This window comes from Thamnophis elegans, chromosome Z (genome assembly GCF_009769535.1).
Source record: "Thamnophis elegans isolate rThaEle1 chromosome Z, rThaEle1.pri, whole genome shotgun sequence".
Lineage (NCBI taxonomy): Eukaryota > Metazoa > Chordata > Lepidosauria > Squamata > Colubridae > Thamnophis > Thamnophis elegans.
In genome coordinates, this window is record NC_045558.1 from 110,122,429 (window position 1) to 110,139,594 (window position 17,166).

Genomic DNA, 17,166 nt, shown 5'->3' on the forward strand with positions numbered 1-17,166 from the left:
TGTAAACTAATTAAGGAAACATGCAACCTAGAACTAAGGAGAAAACTATGGTTTAATTTAATCACTAGAAAATGGGAATGACATATGAGTCAACTTCTGCACTGCCAACCTAAATATTTCCTTACAGTTATATTAAGCCCTTCTGTGGCCTGCTTTTTGTTTATGTGCTGAGGAAGATTAGGTTCTAAAACTTAGCAGATAATTCTTCATATTATCAGAAGTTGGTCAAGTTTCCTGGAAAATTATACCATTAGATTTTTTTTTTTTAATCTTATGTGTTACCCCACCCCCAACTCTCTTTCTCTCTCTCTCTCTCTCTCTCTGACTGTCTCTCTGCAAAACTTTATTTCCATGAGGCCAATTATCTTCTAAAAGCATTTCCCCCCCTCTTGGGACTATTCTGGTTGCTTTGCACTTAATATAATTTCATACCATTGAGAACAAAAGAGGGATGCAACAGGTGAACAAAAAGATAGCTGAACAAAATTTAATAAAACACTGCTTCTTTCTTTTAAAATGTCACATCCTTGAATACAAATTTAAACATAAACTGGGACATTGGAACATCATTTGAGAACCAGAATCTAGGTATTCTGCTTATGTGTTTTTCATTTCATTATTAGTATTTTCTATAAGCAGAAATAATACTTGAATTTAAATTATTATTTAAATATTCAATTTGTAAACAGCAATATTTGCAATGAAATTAATGGTTTTCATGTCTGTTAATTATCATTATGTCACTAGCATATATTTGTATATTATTTATTGTTAATGTTACTAGCATATATTGCAATAATACTTTTTTCCCATTTAAACCCAACATATATGTAATTTGTAAATAATCTAGTCTACTAATTCCATTTGGGGAAAATACTTCCCCACAAAGAAATCAATGTAGTCCTCACTATAATTTCAATTGTCCTCATATGAATATCTTACCTTTTTTTGTTGGAATCCATGTAAATTTTGCTACAAATCATGAAAGGAAGAAAATGTGTGCAAATTGTTTCATAGAATTAAACAAGTTCTGACTTTATATAAACCTGACAGATATTTCAATACACTTATTTGTTCCATATACTTCCAGATAATGACTGCTTGATGCCGTATTAATAGATGCTGCTTGAAAAGTCTTCAGAATGGCAGAACACATCAACGATAAAAGAGTTTATCCTTCTTGGATTTGGGAACACTAAAAAGTTTAATCCTCTCCTCTTCATATTATTTCTAATAATTTATACTGTAACATTATCTGGAAACCTTCTCATAATTACATTGGTTGTGATGGAAAAGCATCTCCAAACCCCTATGTACTTCTTCCTTTCTAATCTCTCCTACTTGGAGATCTGCTACACCTCAGTTATAATACCTAAAATGATGGCCACTTTTCTTTCTGGAAAGAAAACAATTTCTCTTTGGGGTTGCATTTTACAAATGCATTTCTTTTGTACTCTGGGAGCTACAGAGTGTTACCTCTTAGCAGCAATGTCATATGATCGTTATCTAGCTATATGCAGACCCTTGCATTATGTCCTTATTATGAACAGCAAAACATGTATCTTGCTAGTTACAATATCTTGGATAAATGGTTCATTACTCATCACAATTTTAACATCCTTGTTGACACAACTCACCTTCTGTAGTCAGTACAAAATTGACCATTTCTTTTGTGATTTCACACCCCTGGTAAGACTTTCTTGCAGTGACACTCGGATGATTGAAAATGTTGCTTTGATAACATCATCTGTAGGACTTTTATCTACATTTTTCATAACGATTTCATCCTATGTCCTAATTATTAGAGCAATTCTAAAAATCCCATCTCTGGATGGGAGAAAAAGGGCATTTTCCACTTGTTCTTCTCATCTTACTGTAGTTTCTATTTTTTATGGATCCTTAATGTTTGTTTACATTTTGCCAACCACTGGAAAATTTGAAGATATGAAAAAGGGATTTTCTTTTGTATATACAATTCTTACCCCCATTGTCAATCCTTTCATTTACACTCTACGAAATAAAGACATAAAAAAAATCATTAGAAAAGAATTCTTCAAATAAGGGATTTTTTTTTACTCTAATTAACATCAAGAGATACAGTTTGAATATATTTCCTTTGTAGATATTCAATCATTTTATTTCAAATAATTTCTAGAAACAATTTTCCCTTAGTCATGAATATATTAATGTAATTACTGCCAGATAAATAAATATTCACTAAATATCTATTGAATCCAGTTGTGCCTCTTTTGGTTCCTTTGGTTCATGGGATGTCACTTTTTAACAGTAAAGTTTTGTGGTTTGTTAATTTCAAACCATTACATTATAAAGTATTCATGATTAACAGGTTCTACCTTCATTGATTATATATCATCGAAAACTGCATCTATTGTACATGATATCAAAGTAATACTAGCATCCTTCCTACATTATTGGGTATCCTACCTGATTATCAATGTATTTATTTTGTTTTGTTTTGTTTTTTGCTCTTAAAGCTTTAGAATTGGATTCTAAACTGGTTTAAGAAAATTCTGCTGGATTGAAATGTTACAGCAGTGATTTGCCAGTTTTCAGTCCAAGGTGCAGACTATCAAAAACCTACTTTGAACAATTTACCTCCTGATGGCCTCTCTTAATTTTTAACTGACAACTGCTTTCCTTTCTATATAATGGACATGCTGATGGAACAACTGACAGAAGGAGGAAAATGGCAATCAAAGTTCAATAAAGACATGGTTAGGGTTTTTTTGTTTTTAATGTATTATTTTATTTTTATTATTTTATTTTTATTATTGTTGAATTAGGCAAGTGATATTCAATAGCAGCCAAGAAGTTTGTGGAGGTTAACCTGGAGCACATGAACCTGTAATCACAGGTGTTCATTTTGATTTGTACTGGGAAAAACCCTGCAATTAGATACAAAAATATGATAATGCAAGTACAAATGACAAAGAGTTGGAAGGTAGCAAGCACTTTAGATACCAACAAAAGAACTCTGACAAGCTATAATAATGGGATATATATATAAAATCATGGTCAAGAGCTGTCAGCTTTTTTCTCTGTTGTGAGTTGGTATACCAGACATATATTATATCATTCAGTTCATTTTGGACACTGATGAAATTTTGAAGCTGCTTAGGAAGAAAAAAATATTTGATTAGAGGGGATATTATACTGTAGCTACTATTTGAAATTTGTTCATACAGAAGTTATTCAGAATTATTCAGAAATGTTCCATGATATATGTTTGCTGTTTGCTGCAAGGAGGCAAATTGCTGGAAGGTAGAGGTCAAAGGGTGAGACCAGTGGGAGGCGGGGCTTTAGCAAAATTTACTGTATAAGACACACAGACATTTCCACCCACTTTTTTTCTGCATCTTACACACTCAAAAATGCATAAATGAAAAAAAAGTACAGTGAATTTCCTTGCAATATAAATTTATAATTTTGATCATCATCACATTGATTATGACAGAGAAGCAAAAAATAATAATGCCTCAATGTGAGGCATTAATAGTGTTTCATACTGAGGCATGAATATTAATAGTGATTTTCTCTCCTGGTCTGTAGCTTTTAGATTATCACCACTGTGTAATCTTTACATTTTATTGTCTTGTGTTGTATTTAAAAATACAAAAAGTATGAATAGTAAAATTCAAACGAAGAAAATATTTTTTTTTAAATGTTGTCTCTCAGAATTTCCAAAAAGAAGAATTATCTAACATTTTTTTTGAATAAGCTCCTATAGTGCTGCTAATTCCATTAATAAAGAAACATCCTCTCTAACTAGCAGTAACTGAAAAAACGAAAAAGAGAGTGAGGGAGAGAACTAAAAGGAAAATCCTTCTCTAACTCACCCCATTCAAACCTTCATTTCTGCTAGGCCAATTATCACCTCCTTGGGGCTATTCTGCTTGTTTTGATCTTTATTTTATACCATTGAGAATACAAAGTGATATAAATAATATTTATCTACAGCCAATTGAACATTGATTGTTTCTTTTTAAATTTCACAACCTTGGAAGACTTCCTTTTTGTGTCACCTTGACTGCTGCAACTGGACTTTAGAACATTAATCGTTAAGTACGTTGTTTACAGTTTAGAAGATAGAAAAGTTTTTTTTAACAATCTGTTTTTAGTATTGTTCTTATATTATTTTATGGTATAGAGTTACTTAGGTGAGATGGATGGCATAGAAATTTGACAAATAAATAAATATTTTTTTAAAAAAAGATTATTACTAGCATGTTAATCTAAATTTGGTGCCTAATTGCTAAATTAAAACTTTCTCAAAATTGTAATATAATATCTTTAGCGAAGGTTTGATGTGTATTAGACTATAATTTTAAAAATTAGAGTGTATTAGATGCACTTTACAATTTGCAAAATTAGTTCATTCATTAATTAGATTTAGAAAAAAATCAAACAAGGATATCAGGCTTAGTCATGACTATGCATTTTATAAGATTTTAATAGGCCTTGATTAAATATCATTTAATAATAGTTTACTTGTCTGTCTCTTTATCTATTATGCACCATCCTTAATATCCACTGTATATATCTAGCAATGTATGCATATTTAACAAAAGTTTTTTATTTCATACAATAGAGCAAGAAACATGGGTCCTTAATTCACAGTTCCTCAACATCTGATGTGTGAATTATTAGATGAAGCATTTGAAGCCTTCAGAGAAGCAGAATGCAACAGTCATCGGAGAGTTCATCCTTCTTGGATTTGGGAACACCAAGAACCTAAACACACTCCTCTTTGTGCTATTTCTGATTATTTATATTTTAACTGTATCTGGAAACATTCTCATCATCACACTGGTTGTGGCAGAGAAACGTCTGCACACTCCCATGTATTTCTTTATTTCAAATCTCTCTTTCTTGGAAATCTGCTACAGCACAACTATATTACCCAAAATGATGACCAGTTTTCTTACAAGAAACAAGACAATTTCTCTTTGGGGTTGTATTTTACAAATGCATATTTTCTGTACTCTAGCAGCTACAGAATGTTACCTTTTGGCGGCAATGTCATATGACCGTTATCTAGCCATTTGTAGACCCTTGCATTATGTCACACTTATGAATTTCAAAACATGTGTTTTGCTGGTTTCAATATCATGGATAACAGGATTTATGCTTATCAGTGTTTTGACATCCTTGTTGACCCAACTCACATTCTGTAATCAATACAAAATTGACCATTTCTTTTGTGATTTCACCCCTTAAATACGGCTTTCTTGCAGTGACACTTGGGTGATTGAAAGTGTTGCTTTGATAACATCATCTCTAGGAATTATACCTACATTTTTTATAACTGTTACATCTTATGCTTTTATCATCCAAACAATTATGAAAATTCAGTCTGAGAATGGAAGACAAAAGGCGTTTTCCATCTGTTCTTCCCATCTCACTGTAGTCTCCATTTTCTATGGCTCCTTAATGCTTGTCTACATTATGCCAACAATTGACAGATTCAAAGATATGAATAAGAGCTTATCTTTCCTATATTCTGTTCTTACCCCCATGGTCAATCCCTTTATTTACAGTTTGAGAAACAGGGAGGTAAAGGTAATTATTAGAAATACTCTGTGCTGATTTCAGAGATTTTTAGGAATACTTAATGGTGTGTGTGTGTGTGTGTGTGTGTGTATGTATGTGTGTGTTTGCATGGTTGGCTCTGTGTCAATCTAGACTCTTGATGACTACAGAACTATGACTTCTGATTTCCCAATTTCCAGCCCACTGTCTTTAACTACAGCAGCAGAATACCTTTCATTGAATATTAATATATGTATAAATATCCTTCCAGTTATAGTTACAACATTCTTTCAATTCTATGATTAAATTAATTCAATGGATTTCTATTATTGAAGATCAATGCCTTCTCTTCCACTTCTACAGTTTTTTTCACCACTTATGGAGTGAATATTTAGTATAGATATCACTTGAAGTTTATCATTTTGAGATGTTTGTAGTTCTCATACATCAAGATTTACAATATTGAATTGTATTTAAGTTAGTTTTCATGGTGGTAAAATATAAATGAGCATATCTTGGCCCCACCGATACTCATGGCTACTCAAGAAATGGAATTTATGTGAAAATGTATGCCAAAAAATGTGATGAAATTTGATACAACTGGAGATAACTGCAGCCAATACATAATTTGTTTCTCTCAGATCTCTAGCTGTCATCTTCATCTTATTTTCACTACAACTACAGTTTCAATTCCCAACTCATTAACTGCTGGGCAAGTGGTGAGGATCTATAACAATAACTTTCCACTTCTGCTCTCTTGGCAAATAAAATTATGATTCTCTTATCTCAAAAAAATATTTTTGATGAGTTTGGAGAGTTTAAAGAAGAAATGAACATATTAGGATGACTTTCTGGTATGTCATCCTCCACAGCAACTGAATCTTCCCTTCAGCCCTTCAAATAGTTTTGATGGATTGTAGACAATTGATGACACCTCTTCTGGTATCAACTTCTTCTCAAACTCTTCAATCACAAATATACATTAGAAGTAATCAAGATGTTAATTTTAGGACAGAAATATCTGAATGCATGGCAATAGGAATAAGCAATTTGGTCTAAATAAGTATCATAATCTTTTGGCACATTACAAGTAAAATCTCCGTAATAACTAGAAGAATCTTTCTAATTCCTCATTCAATTCTGAGGACATTGTTTTCATGTCATAGTATCTTCTGTACTACTATAACCACATCCATATTGAAGACTAAAATAGTGCTGCTATCTTGAAAGTTCCATTATGTGAATGCTCTCCAGCACTAACATTGCTTTGCACAACAATTTATTTGGGTATCTTGTAACTACAGAATATTTATTGGTACTGAAGATCATTATTTATCAATGATAATAGAATGAAGGAATAATCTTGAAGAACAGGAAGAAGAGCCACAACCAAGACAACAATGAAATAAGTGAAATCTAAGTTTGGGGTAAACATGTAATTTGAGAATGACAACCCCCCCCCCCTAGTTCTTATGAAAAAAAAGGGAGAAAGTGGAGACACATATTCAGACTTGCAATATTATTTTACTATAACTTTACATATATAAAGTAATATTGGCTTTGGTTTTCAACTTAGACCTAATCTGGAGAGTTGATGAATAAAATTTCATCCTTCTTTTAAGTGGAACGTCCATAATACTCTTAAATGTATACATATTATTTTCTTGTATATCAGGTAAGTTTTGTCGTCCCAACAGATTTAACCATTTTTTTCTGTGATTTAGACAACCTTTAGTTGCTATTTTCAGTGGTTTTCTATTTTTATGGTTCCTTAATAACCACGTATGTCTTAACAAATATATCAAAGGAACAAAGAATTCAAAGAGGCTGCACAAAGAGCTTTCAAGTGGGTTGGAGTAGAGGACTTCCAAGGTCAATTCCGACTCTTTGTTATTCTGTTATCTGCCCAGTTTTTAACATTCTATAAAACAGGTGGGGGTAGAAATGCTTGTATATTGGATTTCATGCTAGAAATGTTCTATGATTCTGGATTAAGATTTTTTTTTCCTATTCATGTATATTTCAAACTACTTAATACTCTTCACTACAAATATGTAAATATAGGAATTCAGGTAATACAAATATCATTAAAATATATGGATACTTAAGGTTTGTGATTTCTTTTATAAAAAGTTAAATACAACACAAAATAAACAGATAGTGAATTGTTGTTGTTTTTTATAATGTTTATTTGGATATTAATGTATCTGAGAATGGCATGCAAAATTAAATAGTCACATATTGTCATATCTTCACATATATGGTGAAAGAGCATCTTAGAATTGTGATCTATTGATATCTGAATACCAAATAATTTGGGTTATGACCTGCATTTGAAGTTTGGATGGTTAGGCTCCCTCTGCAGTCATGTGACTGAACTTCAGAAACCAAGCAACACAGCCATTTGCAGCATCCTGAGGTTATGTGACCACATTTGGGCTTTCCCCCCAAAAAGGGCATTTACTTCCAGTTCTTGGCAATCCCACACCCATAGTGAATTGTTGGTCTTCTTAATGAACATGATATTGGCTTAATGACTGTGGTATTTGCTTTATGAACCCTGTGCTTGCTTAAGCGCCCAGAAAAAGTCATGAAATTGAGTCAATTATGTAACCAATTTATTTTACAACCATCACAATGTATGATAGTAAAGGGTAGGCTCTATTATGGTTGTATGCCAAAGACTAATGTAGCTAAAATAGAGTAAATACATATAGCAATAGCAACAGAATTTAGATTTATATACTGCTTCAGAGTGCTTTACTTCTCTAAGCTGTTTAAAGAGTCAGGATTTTCCCTCCAACACTCTGGGTCTTTGTTTTACTGAGCTTGGAAGGATAAAAGACTGAATTAACCTTGAACTCCTATCAATGAGTTGAATTAGCCTGCAATATTGCATTCTAACCACTGTGCTATCACGGCTCTATACAATTTCAGCTTCAGTATTGATTTAATAAATTATGCTTTTATCTTGTGCCTTTAGTATACAGAAAATTTGTACATACAGAAATAAGTGATCTTTGAAGTTTTATAGAATGCAATTATGATGTTAAAAACTTATTCATTTTTTTTCTGTTCCAAAAATTAAGATTTAGACATCTTGATGTTATTTTTCCTCCATAGCAATTGATGATGAGCAAAGCATAACAAATGGAAATAGTATGTTTGGAAGAATAATCTGCTCTTTTGAATATCAAATGTATTAGAAATGGAGAGAGGCCCAAGAAGCTAGGTATATAGCCATGAACACCCTTCTTACACCTGTGTTTATCTTAGGGCACCTGGATTACAAATTCCTATGCAGAGACATATCTGAGGAAATACAAATAAGACAAAATAAAATAGATAGCAAATACAGATACGTATATACAAGTATGATAAATGGATGAACCATTTATTTTTAGGCAGGCATTTCATGGCTTTTGATTTAATGAAACCATTGGGAGTTAGCACTAATGATATGGGAGTTTCCCAAGTTTTTTTAAGATTAATTGATATGTGTGCTGAGATAAAACATAAATGAATGTTATTCAGTTTACAGAAATATCCTCATCCACATTCTCATTAAAAATGGATGTTTTCAAAGAATATTCAGGATAGATGTTCTGAAGCATTAAATACAGAATGGATATTAACAGAATGGGCTCCAACAGCATCGGTAGTGAGCAGCAGTGTGTTGAAAGTTGTTTCTATAATCTTAATATTTTATAGTTGGTAAAAAACAAGTTAATAACTTTCTAGGGTATACTGATTTTAAGGTAGTTGTACAGAGAGAGGGAGGGAGGGAGGGAGAGGGAAAGGAAAGAGATTGTTTAATTTAAAACACTTAAATTTATTTGTTTATTTACTTATTTAATCACGTTTTTCTCTCTAGGATTTCCATCTCAACAATTGGAAGCATTGCCAAGAGGTAAAAGAAGAAATGTTATTACAATGCTATATATCTCTACAGTTTGCCAGCAGATTTGGAGGAGGGATTATAAAATAGTATTTTTATCATAATCACTTGAATCCATTTTCCTAAACATCTAATTGATAAATTCTTTTAAAAGTTTATCATTTTATCTCTCACATAGTCCTCTACATAAATATTATTTCTTATTATGTCCTATCCATGTATTGATCCCATACATTCTTCTAAGCAACACATAATTAAAACAGTCATCTATGTATTTAGGATGGATGCTTTCTAGGAACATGACATTCAGCTCTCTTATCATTTTTAGGAATTACAGAAATTAAAATACACATATCATTTTAGATCGGTATAAGTGTAATATATATGGAAGGTTAATTTAAAAAAATATTATTTATAATGTTTTTAGCATAAATAAAACAACAGTTGAGTGTCTCACATGTTTTCAGGTGTGATATATAATTAAAATGAGTGGAGATGTCGATATGCACATTTTAAAAAAATGCCTGATGATCTCTTAATTGAAATATTTTGTTATGAAATAGTCAGAAAATGGTAAAATGAAATTTTGGAAATAATCTTTGTCCTAACTTTAAAATTCAGTGTGTGATTCTTGGATCCAGCAATTATTTGTTTTAAATATACACTTTATTCATTCTTTGTTTGGCCTTGGCCTCAACTATATGCTAAGTGCACGAGTTCCTTAGAGAACTGCTTTTATTCTCATCATACCTAAGTTAAAAATGAGAAAATTAATTAACTGTATATATGTTGAAATATATTAAGATAAAAATATAATGAACTGTATTACTATTGACTACTTCGAACTTAACTTTGCACATTTACAAGCAAAAATCCTAGTAAAATGATAATTTAAAATAATCCATTTAAATTTGTTGTTACTGTTTATTTTTATTTAGATGTCTGTAAAAAGTAATCCAGACAGAGAAAATCAAACAATTCCCATGATGTTTATTCTTCTGGATTTCAACACTGGGGAATTTCAGCCTTTATTTTCTACATTCTTTCTACTCATCTACCTTATAACTATGACTGGAAATATTCTTATTGTTCTTTTAGTGATTGTTGACCGACAACTTCACACACCCATGTATTTCTTTCTGGGAAACCTATCCTGCCTAGAGACTTGCTACAGTTGCACCATCATGCCAAGGATTCTGGTCAGGTTTCTGAGTGGAGATAGCACTATTTCTATTAGAGGATGCTTTGCACAACTTTATTTCTTTGGGTATCTTGCAACTACAGAATGCTATTTTCTGGCAGTAATGTCTTATGACCGCTATTTAGCAATATGCAAACCATTGCATTATACAATGCTTATGGATAGTAAAAGTTGCATACTGCTTATTATTGGGTCATGGATAAGTGGTTCATTGTTTATCAGTTTTATCATATACTTTGTATCTAAACTGAGTTTCTGTGGACCCAACAAAATCAACCATTTTTTCTGTGATTTGATCCCATTGATAAGGCTCTCGTGTGATGATACCACTCTGGTGGAAATTACAGCTTTCATTATCTCCTTCATAGGAACTCTGGCTCCATTTATTATAACTTTGACATCTTACATTTGCATAATTAAGAACATTTTGAGAATCCCATCCATAAAAGGGAAACAAAAGGCATTCTCAACTTGTTCCTCTCATCTCACAGTGGTCGGTTGTTTCTATGGCTCCTTGATAATAGTTTATGTCTTACCAAACTTAAGTTCACTAAGTAACCCAAAAAAACTGTTCTCCCTGCTCTACACGCTACTCACTCCTTTGGTCAATCCCATTGTTTATAGTTTAAGGAACAAAGAAGTAAAGGGAGCAGTGAAGAAAATATTCAATATATTTCCTAAAAGTTACTAACATTTTAGGTATAAAGACAAAAAATGCTTTTACTGACCTTATAATGAGATTTTTAAAATGCCGAATAATATATATTTACATGTCAGGTTAAATGCAACTCTCTTGAATAGATCTTATAGAGCAAAAATGATTGTAGTTTGAGAAATTGTTTTAATATGTTTCATATATATCTTCATAACTGAAATACTTCTTAGCCAACAACTTTGTATACAATTCTTTTGTTAACTACTTGTCCCAATGTAATTTAAGTTAGAGTTGTTTCAAATTTGGACATAACTACAAAGAGGCATTTTCTTAATCCGTTTGTTCTTAAGTAAACTTCCTTTATAAAAATAAATTTTAAGGTGATTCACAGAATTTTCAATTTAATTAGCATTTAACTTAGATTAATTAATATGGAAATACTTTAAGACTAGAAAGTATTTCCATCTTAATTAATATACCAAATTTCAGGAGACAGCATGCTATATAAATACAATAATACAATTAGGATGATATAAGAAAAAGATAGCTTTAATTCTGAATCAATAATATTTATTGGGTTACCTAGCGACTTCCCCATTTCAGTTGTCTTCTGCAAACACCAAACCTAGGAAACCATTCTAGATTTTATTAATAACGTGTTCATGGAAAAAAATGGAACACTAAACCACATGTGTTTAAAAAAAATTAAAAATGAGAAGAAGAACTCACTATGAAAGTAGGGCAGCTGGAAGTTTATTAAATGCACCTTATTACATGTAGCATTCAAATCAAGCTCCTTGCTGCTGTTTGCCTGGCCAAGGGAAAGTGGAATATTGCTGCAATGAACCTTTGCCCGTACCATCATGTTTTGATAGTTCATGGGAACCCAGACATAAATAGAAAAAAAAATTGAATGGTGATTATTTATTCTACATAGTATAATTTGTATATATCTCATTTCCCCAAACTGCTAATTTATACTCCACGAATAAGCACAGAAGTTACAAAATTCTGTTTCTGTTATATGTTTCCTCAATATCTTTGGAACTCTTCAAGTTCAGATTACAGCATTGTTTTGTGCACTTTATAAAGGAAAGGACTATGTGAACATTTATTTCAGGTAGCATAATATTCAAATGAAGATTCACCCTCAAATAATTCTTTGAGGGTTAATGTTTATTTTTATCCAGGCTTCAACTTCACCTTTCTATGGAAAATGGTGGAGACATTACTTGGGTTTCAGGTTGTGGTTCAGAATGGAGAGAATATTGGCTACAGCAGACATCTTCCATGTCCTATCTATTAAAAAGTGTCATAGTATAGGACCCAGAAAATATCTTCTTCTAAGTCTGTGCAATGATATCCTCTTAGAGACTCAGTCTACTCCCACCAATATTATCTTTTTAAAATTGCTTAGGATTGTTTTTTGTACCCCTAGGCTCTGGGCTACAATGAATTCTTCCCTTCCTTTCTTTTTTCTATATGGAATACACAGGATTTTCATTGTGATCCAAACTGTTGAAGATGAGGAATGAGTCACAAATTTGTAGAATCATAGAGCCTTTATCGTCATAACATTGCCTTCATCTAGTTGTAGCCATTGGAATGAGATAAGATAAAATCTCCCTCAAGTGGACGAGTATTAATATAATCTCTGTTCTGTTCAACAAAAGAAATTTCAATTGGAGTTGTTACAAAAAAATTCCATGGGTCTTTTTTATACTTTCTTGATATGTATTCACACCCTTGAATTTTATTCATCAAATATTTTATATCTTTTTTATGTTAGTCTTTTACCAATATATCTTAGTTCCAAATTTATTTATTTTTTCAAATAATTACTTTTCCTTCAGAAGCATGAGTCTTGCATCTATATGCTCCCTATTCCTGCTTTGCCATTGTATTTGGAAGATTTTTCTCCTCTCCTTGACACTGACATGCAAAAGAAGGGGAGACTAAATCCATTTAATTATCATGCATTGCACATAAAGAAATCTGGATGGCATACAGTAACTCAGCACTGAATCAGAATACAATAACACAACCAATTCCTTGAGGGCTTCTCGGAGCCAGCACTGTCATCAATAGATTTTATTACATTAAAAACAACAGCAGGAAATAATATCTTTACTTAACTAACTGTAGCCTGCAATACAAAACATTCCCTTTTTTACCCTCAGAAGTATTTCAAATGGTTTGATTCTAATTCTTCAATATAATAAGAGCTGTTGCCACCATATTCTCCTTACAATTGATCATCTATTGGTGGCAAATGATAATTTTAAATATCAGGCTCTTAAAAATATTGATTCCATATTGAATGTTAGGATATCTTTGTAGAGGAAGCTCGATTAAACTGAGTGAATGTAAACTATATGCTTAAATAATATAAGTAAATTTATATTGACAAGAAAAGCTAGTTAGCCGAAGTGACATAAAATGGTAGAATAACAGAATAACACAATAAAAGTATTGGAAGAATCTTCTCGTCCAGGGGTGTCAAACTCAATTTCAATGAGAGCTGCATCAGATGTTGTGTTGTTCCTAGGGGGTGCCGGGGTGTTTGGAATGGTGGGTGTGGCCAGCTTGATGTCACTCATGTTGTGGGTACCTGTGGTGGTCTGAGCAGTCTGCCAGTGAAAATGGGCTTCCAATTTTCCTGCCAACAAATACAGAGCTCCCAAACTCAATTTTTTGTTGACAAAAGTTCTGCAGGCAGGTCCTTCACTGTTTCCAGAGTGTCCCACAGATCTAAGCACCCCAAGGGCTGGATTCATCCCCCCAGACCTTGAGTTTTATATCCCTGTTCTAGTTCAATTCCCAGCTCTGGCAGGAAACCCTATACCCTATATCCAAATTGTTACCCAAGCTTTTCTTTAAAACTTCCTGTGTTGGAGCATTCACAATTTCTGGAGGCAAGATATTCCACTGACTAATTATTCTGCCAAGAAATTTCGCCTTAATTCCAGGTTGTTTCTAGGTTGATTAGTTTCCATCCATTAGTTCTTGACTTTCATTCAGGTGCCTTGCCTCTTCTTTATGGCAACTCCTTAGATATTGGGACACAGCTATGACAATGACAATGCTTACATCTTCCTTAGTGCTCTTTTCTCTTTTTGGCCGACTGTTTCATTTTGCCTTTTGTGTTGCACAGTAGACATCAAACCCTACTGTACACAAAAGGAGTGTCAGAAATAAAAACAATCCTCCAATTTCTTGGAATAACAATCTCACAACTCACAGCCACACTCCACCAGGAATTATCCAGAACCAAAGACAAAATACAGAAGGATAAAAGAAACAATGTTGTCTAGAAAATTAACTTTAACCATTGCAACCAAGTCTTCATGGGACTAACATCAAGCCGATTAAAGTTAGGATCCATGAACATCAGCTGGCAGTCAAATGCCTTGATCTAAAATCCTTAATTTTTACCCACACCCACACCAAACAGCACCAGTTCATTTGGAGCATCACAAAAATCACCAGCCACATTACCTCCCATCATGCTTGTGAGTTTATCGAAACCTGGAACTCCACAAACAATTCCATCAACAGACACATTGAACTACAACCAGCATACCAATCATTCAGAATCCAAATCAACCTCATAGCCAACAAGAGACAGCACTGACCCTCAACCAACCCACACAATTACCCCCACCAACAGTTAACCTCCCAACAATCCTGATTTAGGTAATCTCCTTATCACAAGAACCATCACAAGTCTCACTGATGACTCACAGATGACCCATCACAAGACCCTCACTTGACACTCCCCCCCAGGGCAGGGAAAACAAGGCTTCTTTGCTAGCCTCACAGCTGGCAAAACAGAAATTTTTGCCAACTGGAATGTATGTTTGTGTGTGAGGTAGAAGGAGGTGAGAGAGAGGAAGAAAGAGAAAGAGTAAGAGATAAAGAAGGGAAGGAAGAGAGAGAGAAAAAAGGGGGACAAAGATAGAAAAAGAAAGACAGAGAAAGAAAGAGAAATAAGAAAAGAGAAAGAAAGTTGAAGAGAGAGACACAATAAAGAAGAAAGAAAGAAAGAAAGAAAGAAAGAAAGTACAAACAAAGGGGGGAGAGACACAAGAAATATGCAAGGAAAGAAGGAAGGAAGGAAGGAAGGAAGGAAGGAAGGGGAAAAAGAACAAAGGAAAGAAAGAGAGAGGGAGATAGAGACAAAAGAAAGAAAGAAAGAAAGAAAGAAAGAAAGAAAGAAAGAAAGAAAGAAAGAAAGAAAGAAAGAAAAAAGAAAGAGAACTTATGATCACAATTAAGTCCAAAATTTTGGTTGCTAAGCAAGAGCATTGTTAAATGAGTTTCACCACATTTTACAAGTTGGCCACTCCCACCAGGTCACATGATCACCAAGCCATACCCACAAAATAGGCCACACCTACAGAATATGTTCTAAAAAATTAGAAACCCACCACTGCCCTAATCATCTTTGATGTTCTTTTCTGTACTCTTTCTAGAGTTATGGCAACCAAAACTGAATGCAGTATTCCAAGTGTGGCCTTCCCTTGCCTGGACTAATCCCTGTTATATTCTTGCCAATACTTCCAGAAGGGTTTGGCTCTTCAAGGAGTGGGAAGAAATGAGTGACTGGCCAAGTCACTCAAGAATTAGCACAGAATGAATGATACAGGAGTGCTGATTTAAAACCAGCTTATTGGGTATTTAGGAAGCAAGGATTTGGCAACATAAGGATTAAAGAATCAATATGTTGATAAAGAACAGTAAAGACTTAAAAAAATCTTTTACTGAGTAAAATCAAACTGCCAAACTGCTGGCAGCCGGCAGTCAGCAGAAGTAGTCTGCAGTACTGTATTCTAACACTGTTCCACCACAATCCATTGCTGTGAGATGTTATTTCTAACAGTGAAAGAAAAAAATAAAAGGCTAATAATCAATATAGGGCTATAAATAGGGGAAAAAATCAATCAAATATTCAAATATTCTATAATTAGTAATTCATGAAAAGTGTTTATGAAGTTTTTTTTGAAAAAAATACATGATGGGAACTGAAGCTGGCCATGTCTTGAATAGAGGAATAGAGTTCAAGATCATGTGATGTGTTACTGCCACTTTACTATGCCTAATTTTGTTTTTTTTCTGGACCCATCACTCCTGATCAAAGGTCTTTTCACAACTTTGAGTTATGCACCAGTTAGAGCCTTTCCTGGAGCAGCAATCTCTAATCATGGTCATTCATGCCCTGGTCACCTCCCCTCTTGACTAATGTGTTCTACATGGGGCTGCCCCTGAAAAGCATCTGGAACAGAGGTAGTATTCAGCTGCTCCAGTTCTTATCTCGCCATTTGTAGACCCTTGCATTATGTCACACTTATGAATTTCAAAACATGTGTTTTGCTAGTTTCAATGTCATGGATAACAGGATTTATGCTTATCAGTGTTTTGACATCCTTGTTGACCCAACTCATATTCTGTAAACAATACAAAATTGACCATTTATTTTGTGATTTCACACCCTTAATACGGCTTTCTTGCAGTGACACTTGGGTGATTGATAACATCATCTCTAGTAATTATACCTACATTTTTTATAACTGTTATCATCTTATGCTTTTATCATCCAAACAATTATAAAAATTCAGTCTAAGAATGGGAGACAAAAGGTGTTTTCCATCTGTTCTTCCCATCTCACTGTAGTCTCCATTTTCTATGGCTCCTTAATGCTTGTCTATATTATGCCAACAATTGACAGATTCAAAGATATGAATAAGAGCTATCTTTCCTATATTCTGTTCTTACCCCCATGGTCAATCCCTTTATTTACAGTTTGAGAAACAGGGAGGTAAAGGTAATTATTAGAAATACTCTGTGCTGATTTCAGAGATT

At 33.2% G+C, this 17,166-nt stretch overlaps 2 protein-coding genes and 1 pseudogene across 2 annotated transcripts; all 3 read left to right on the plus strand.

Moving 5' to 3' along the window:
- The first annotated feature begins 1,119 nt into the window (after positions 1 to 1,119).
- On the plus strand, positions 1,120 to 2,061 carry LOC116521369 (olfactory receptor 6C75-like). Its single transcript, XM_032236048.1, has one exon. It carries the CDS (start codon positions 1,120 to 1,122, stop codon positions 2,059 to 2,061), a length of 942 nt encoding a protein of 313 aa, XP_032091939.1.
- Positions 2,062 to 4,668: 2,607 nt separating this feature from the next.
- LOC116521370 lies at positions 4,669 to 5,607 on the plus strand (annotated as a pseudogene).
- A 4,779-nt stretch (positions 5,608 to 10,386) lies between these two features.
- LOC116521371 (olfactory receptor 10A4-like) lies at positions 10,387 to 11,340 on the plus strand. The gene has a single exon (XM_032236049.1). The coding sequence runs from the start codon at positions 10,387 to 10,389 to the stop codon at positions 11,338 to 11,340; it is 954 nt and encodes a 317-aa protein (XP_032091940.1).
- Positions 11,341 to 17,166: the final 5,826 nt, after the last annotated feature.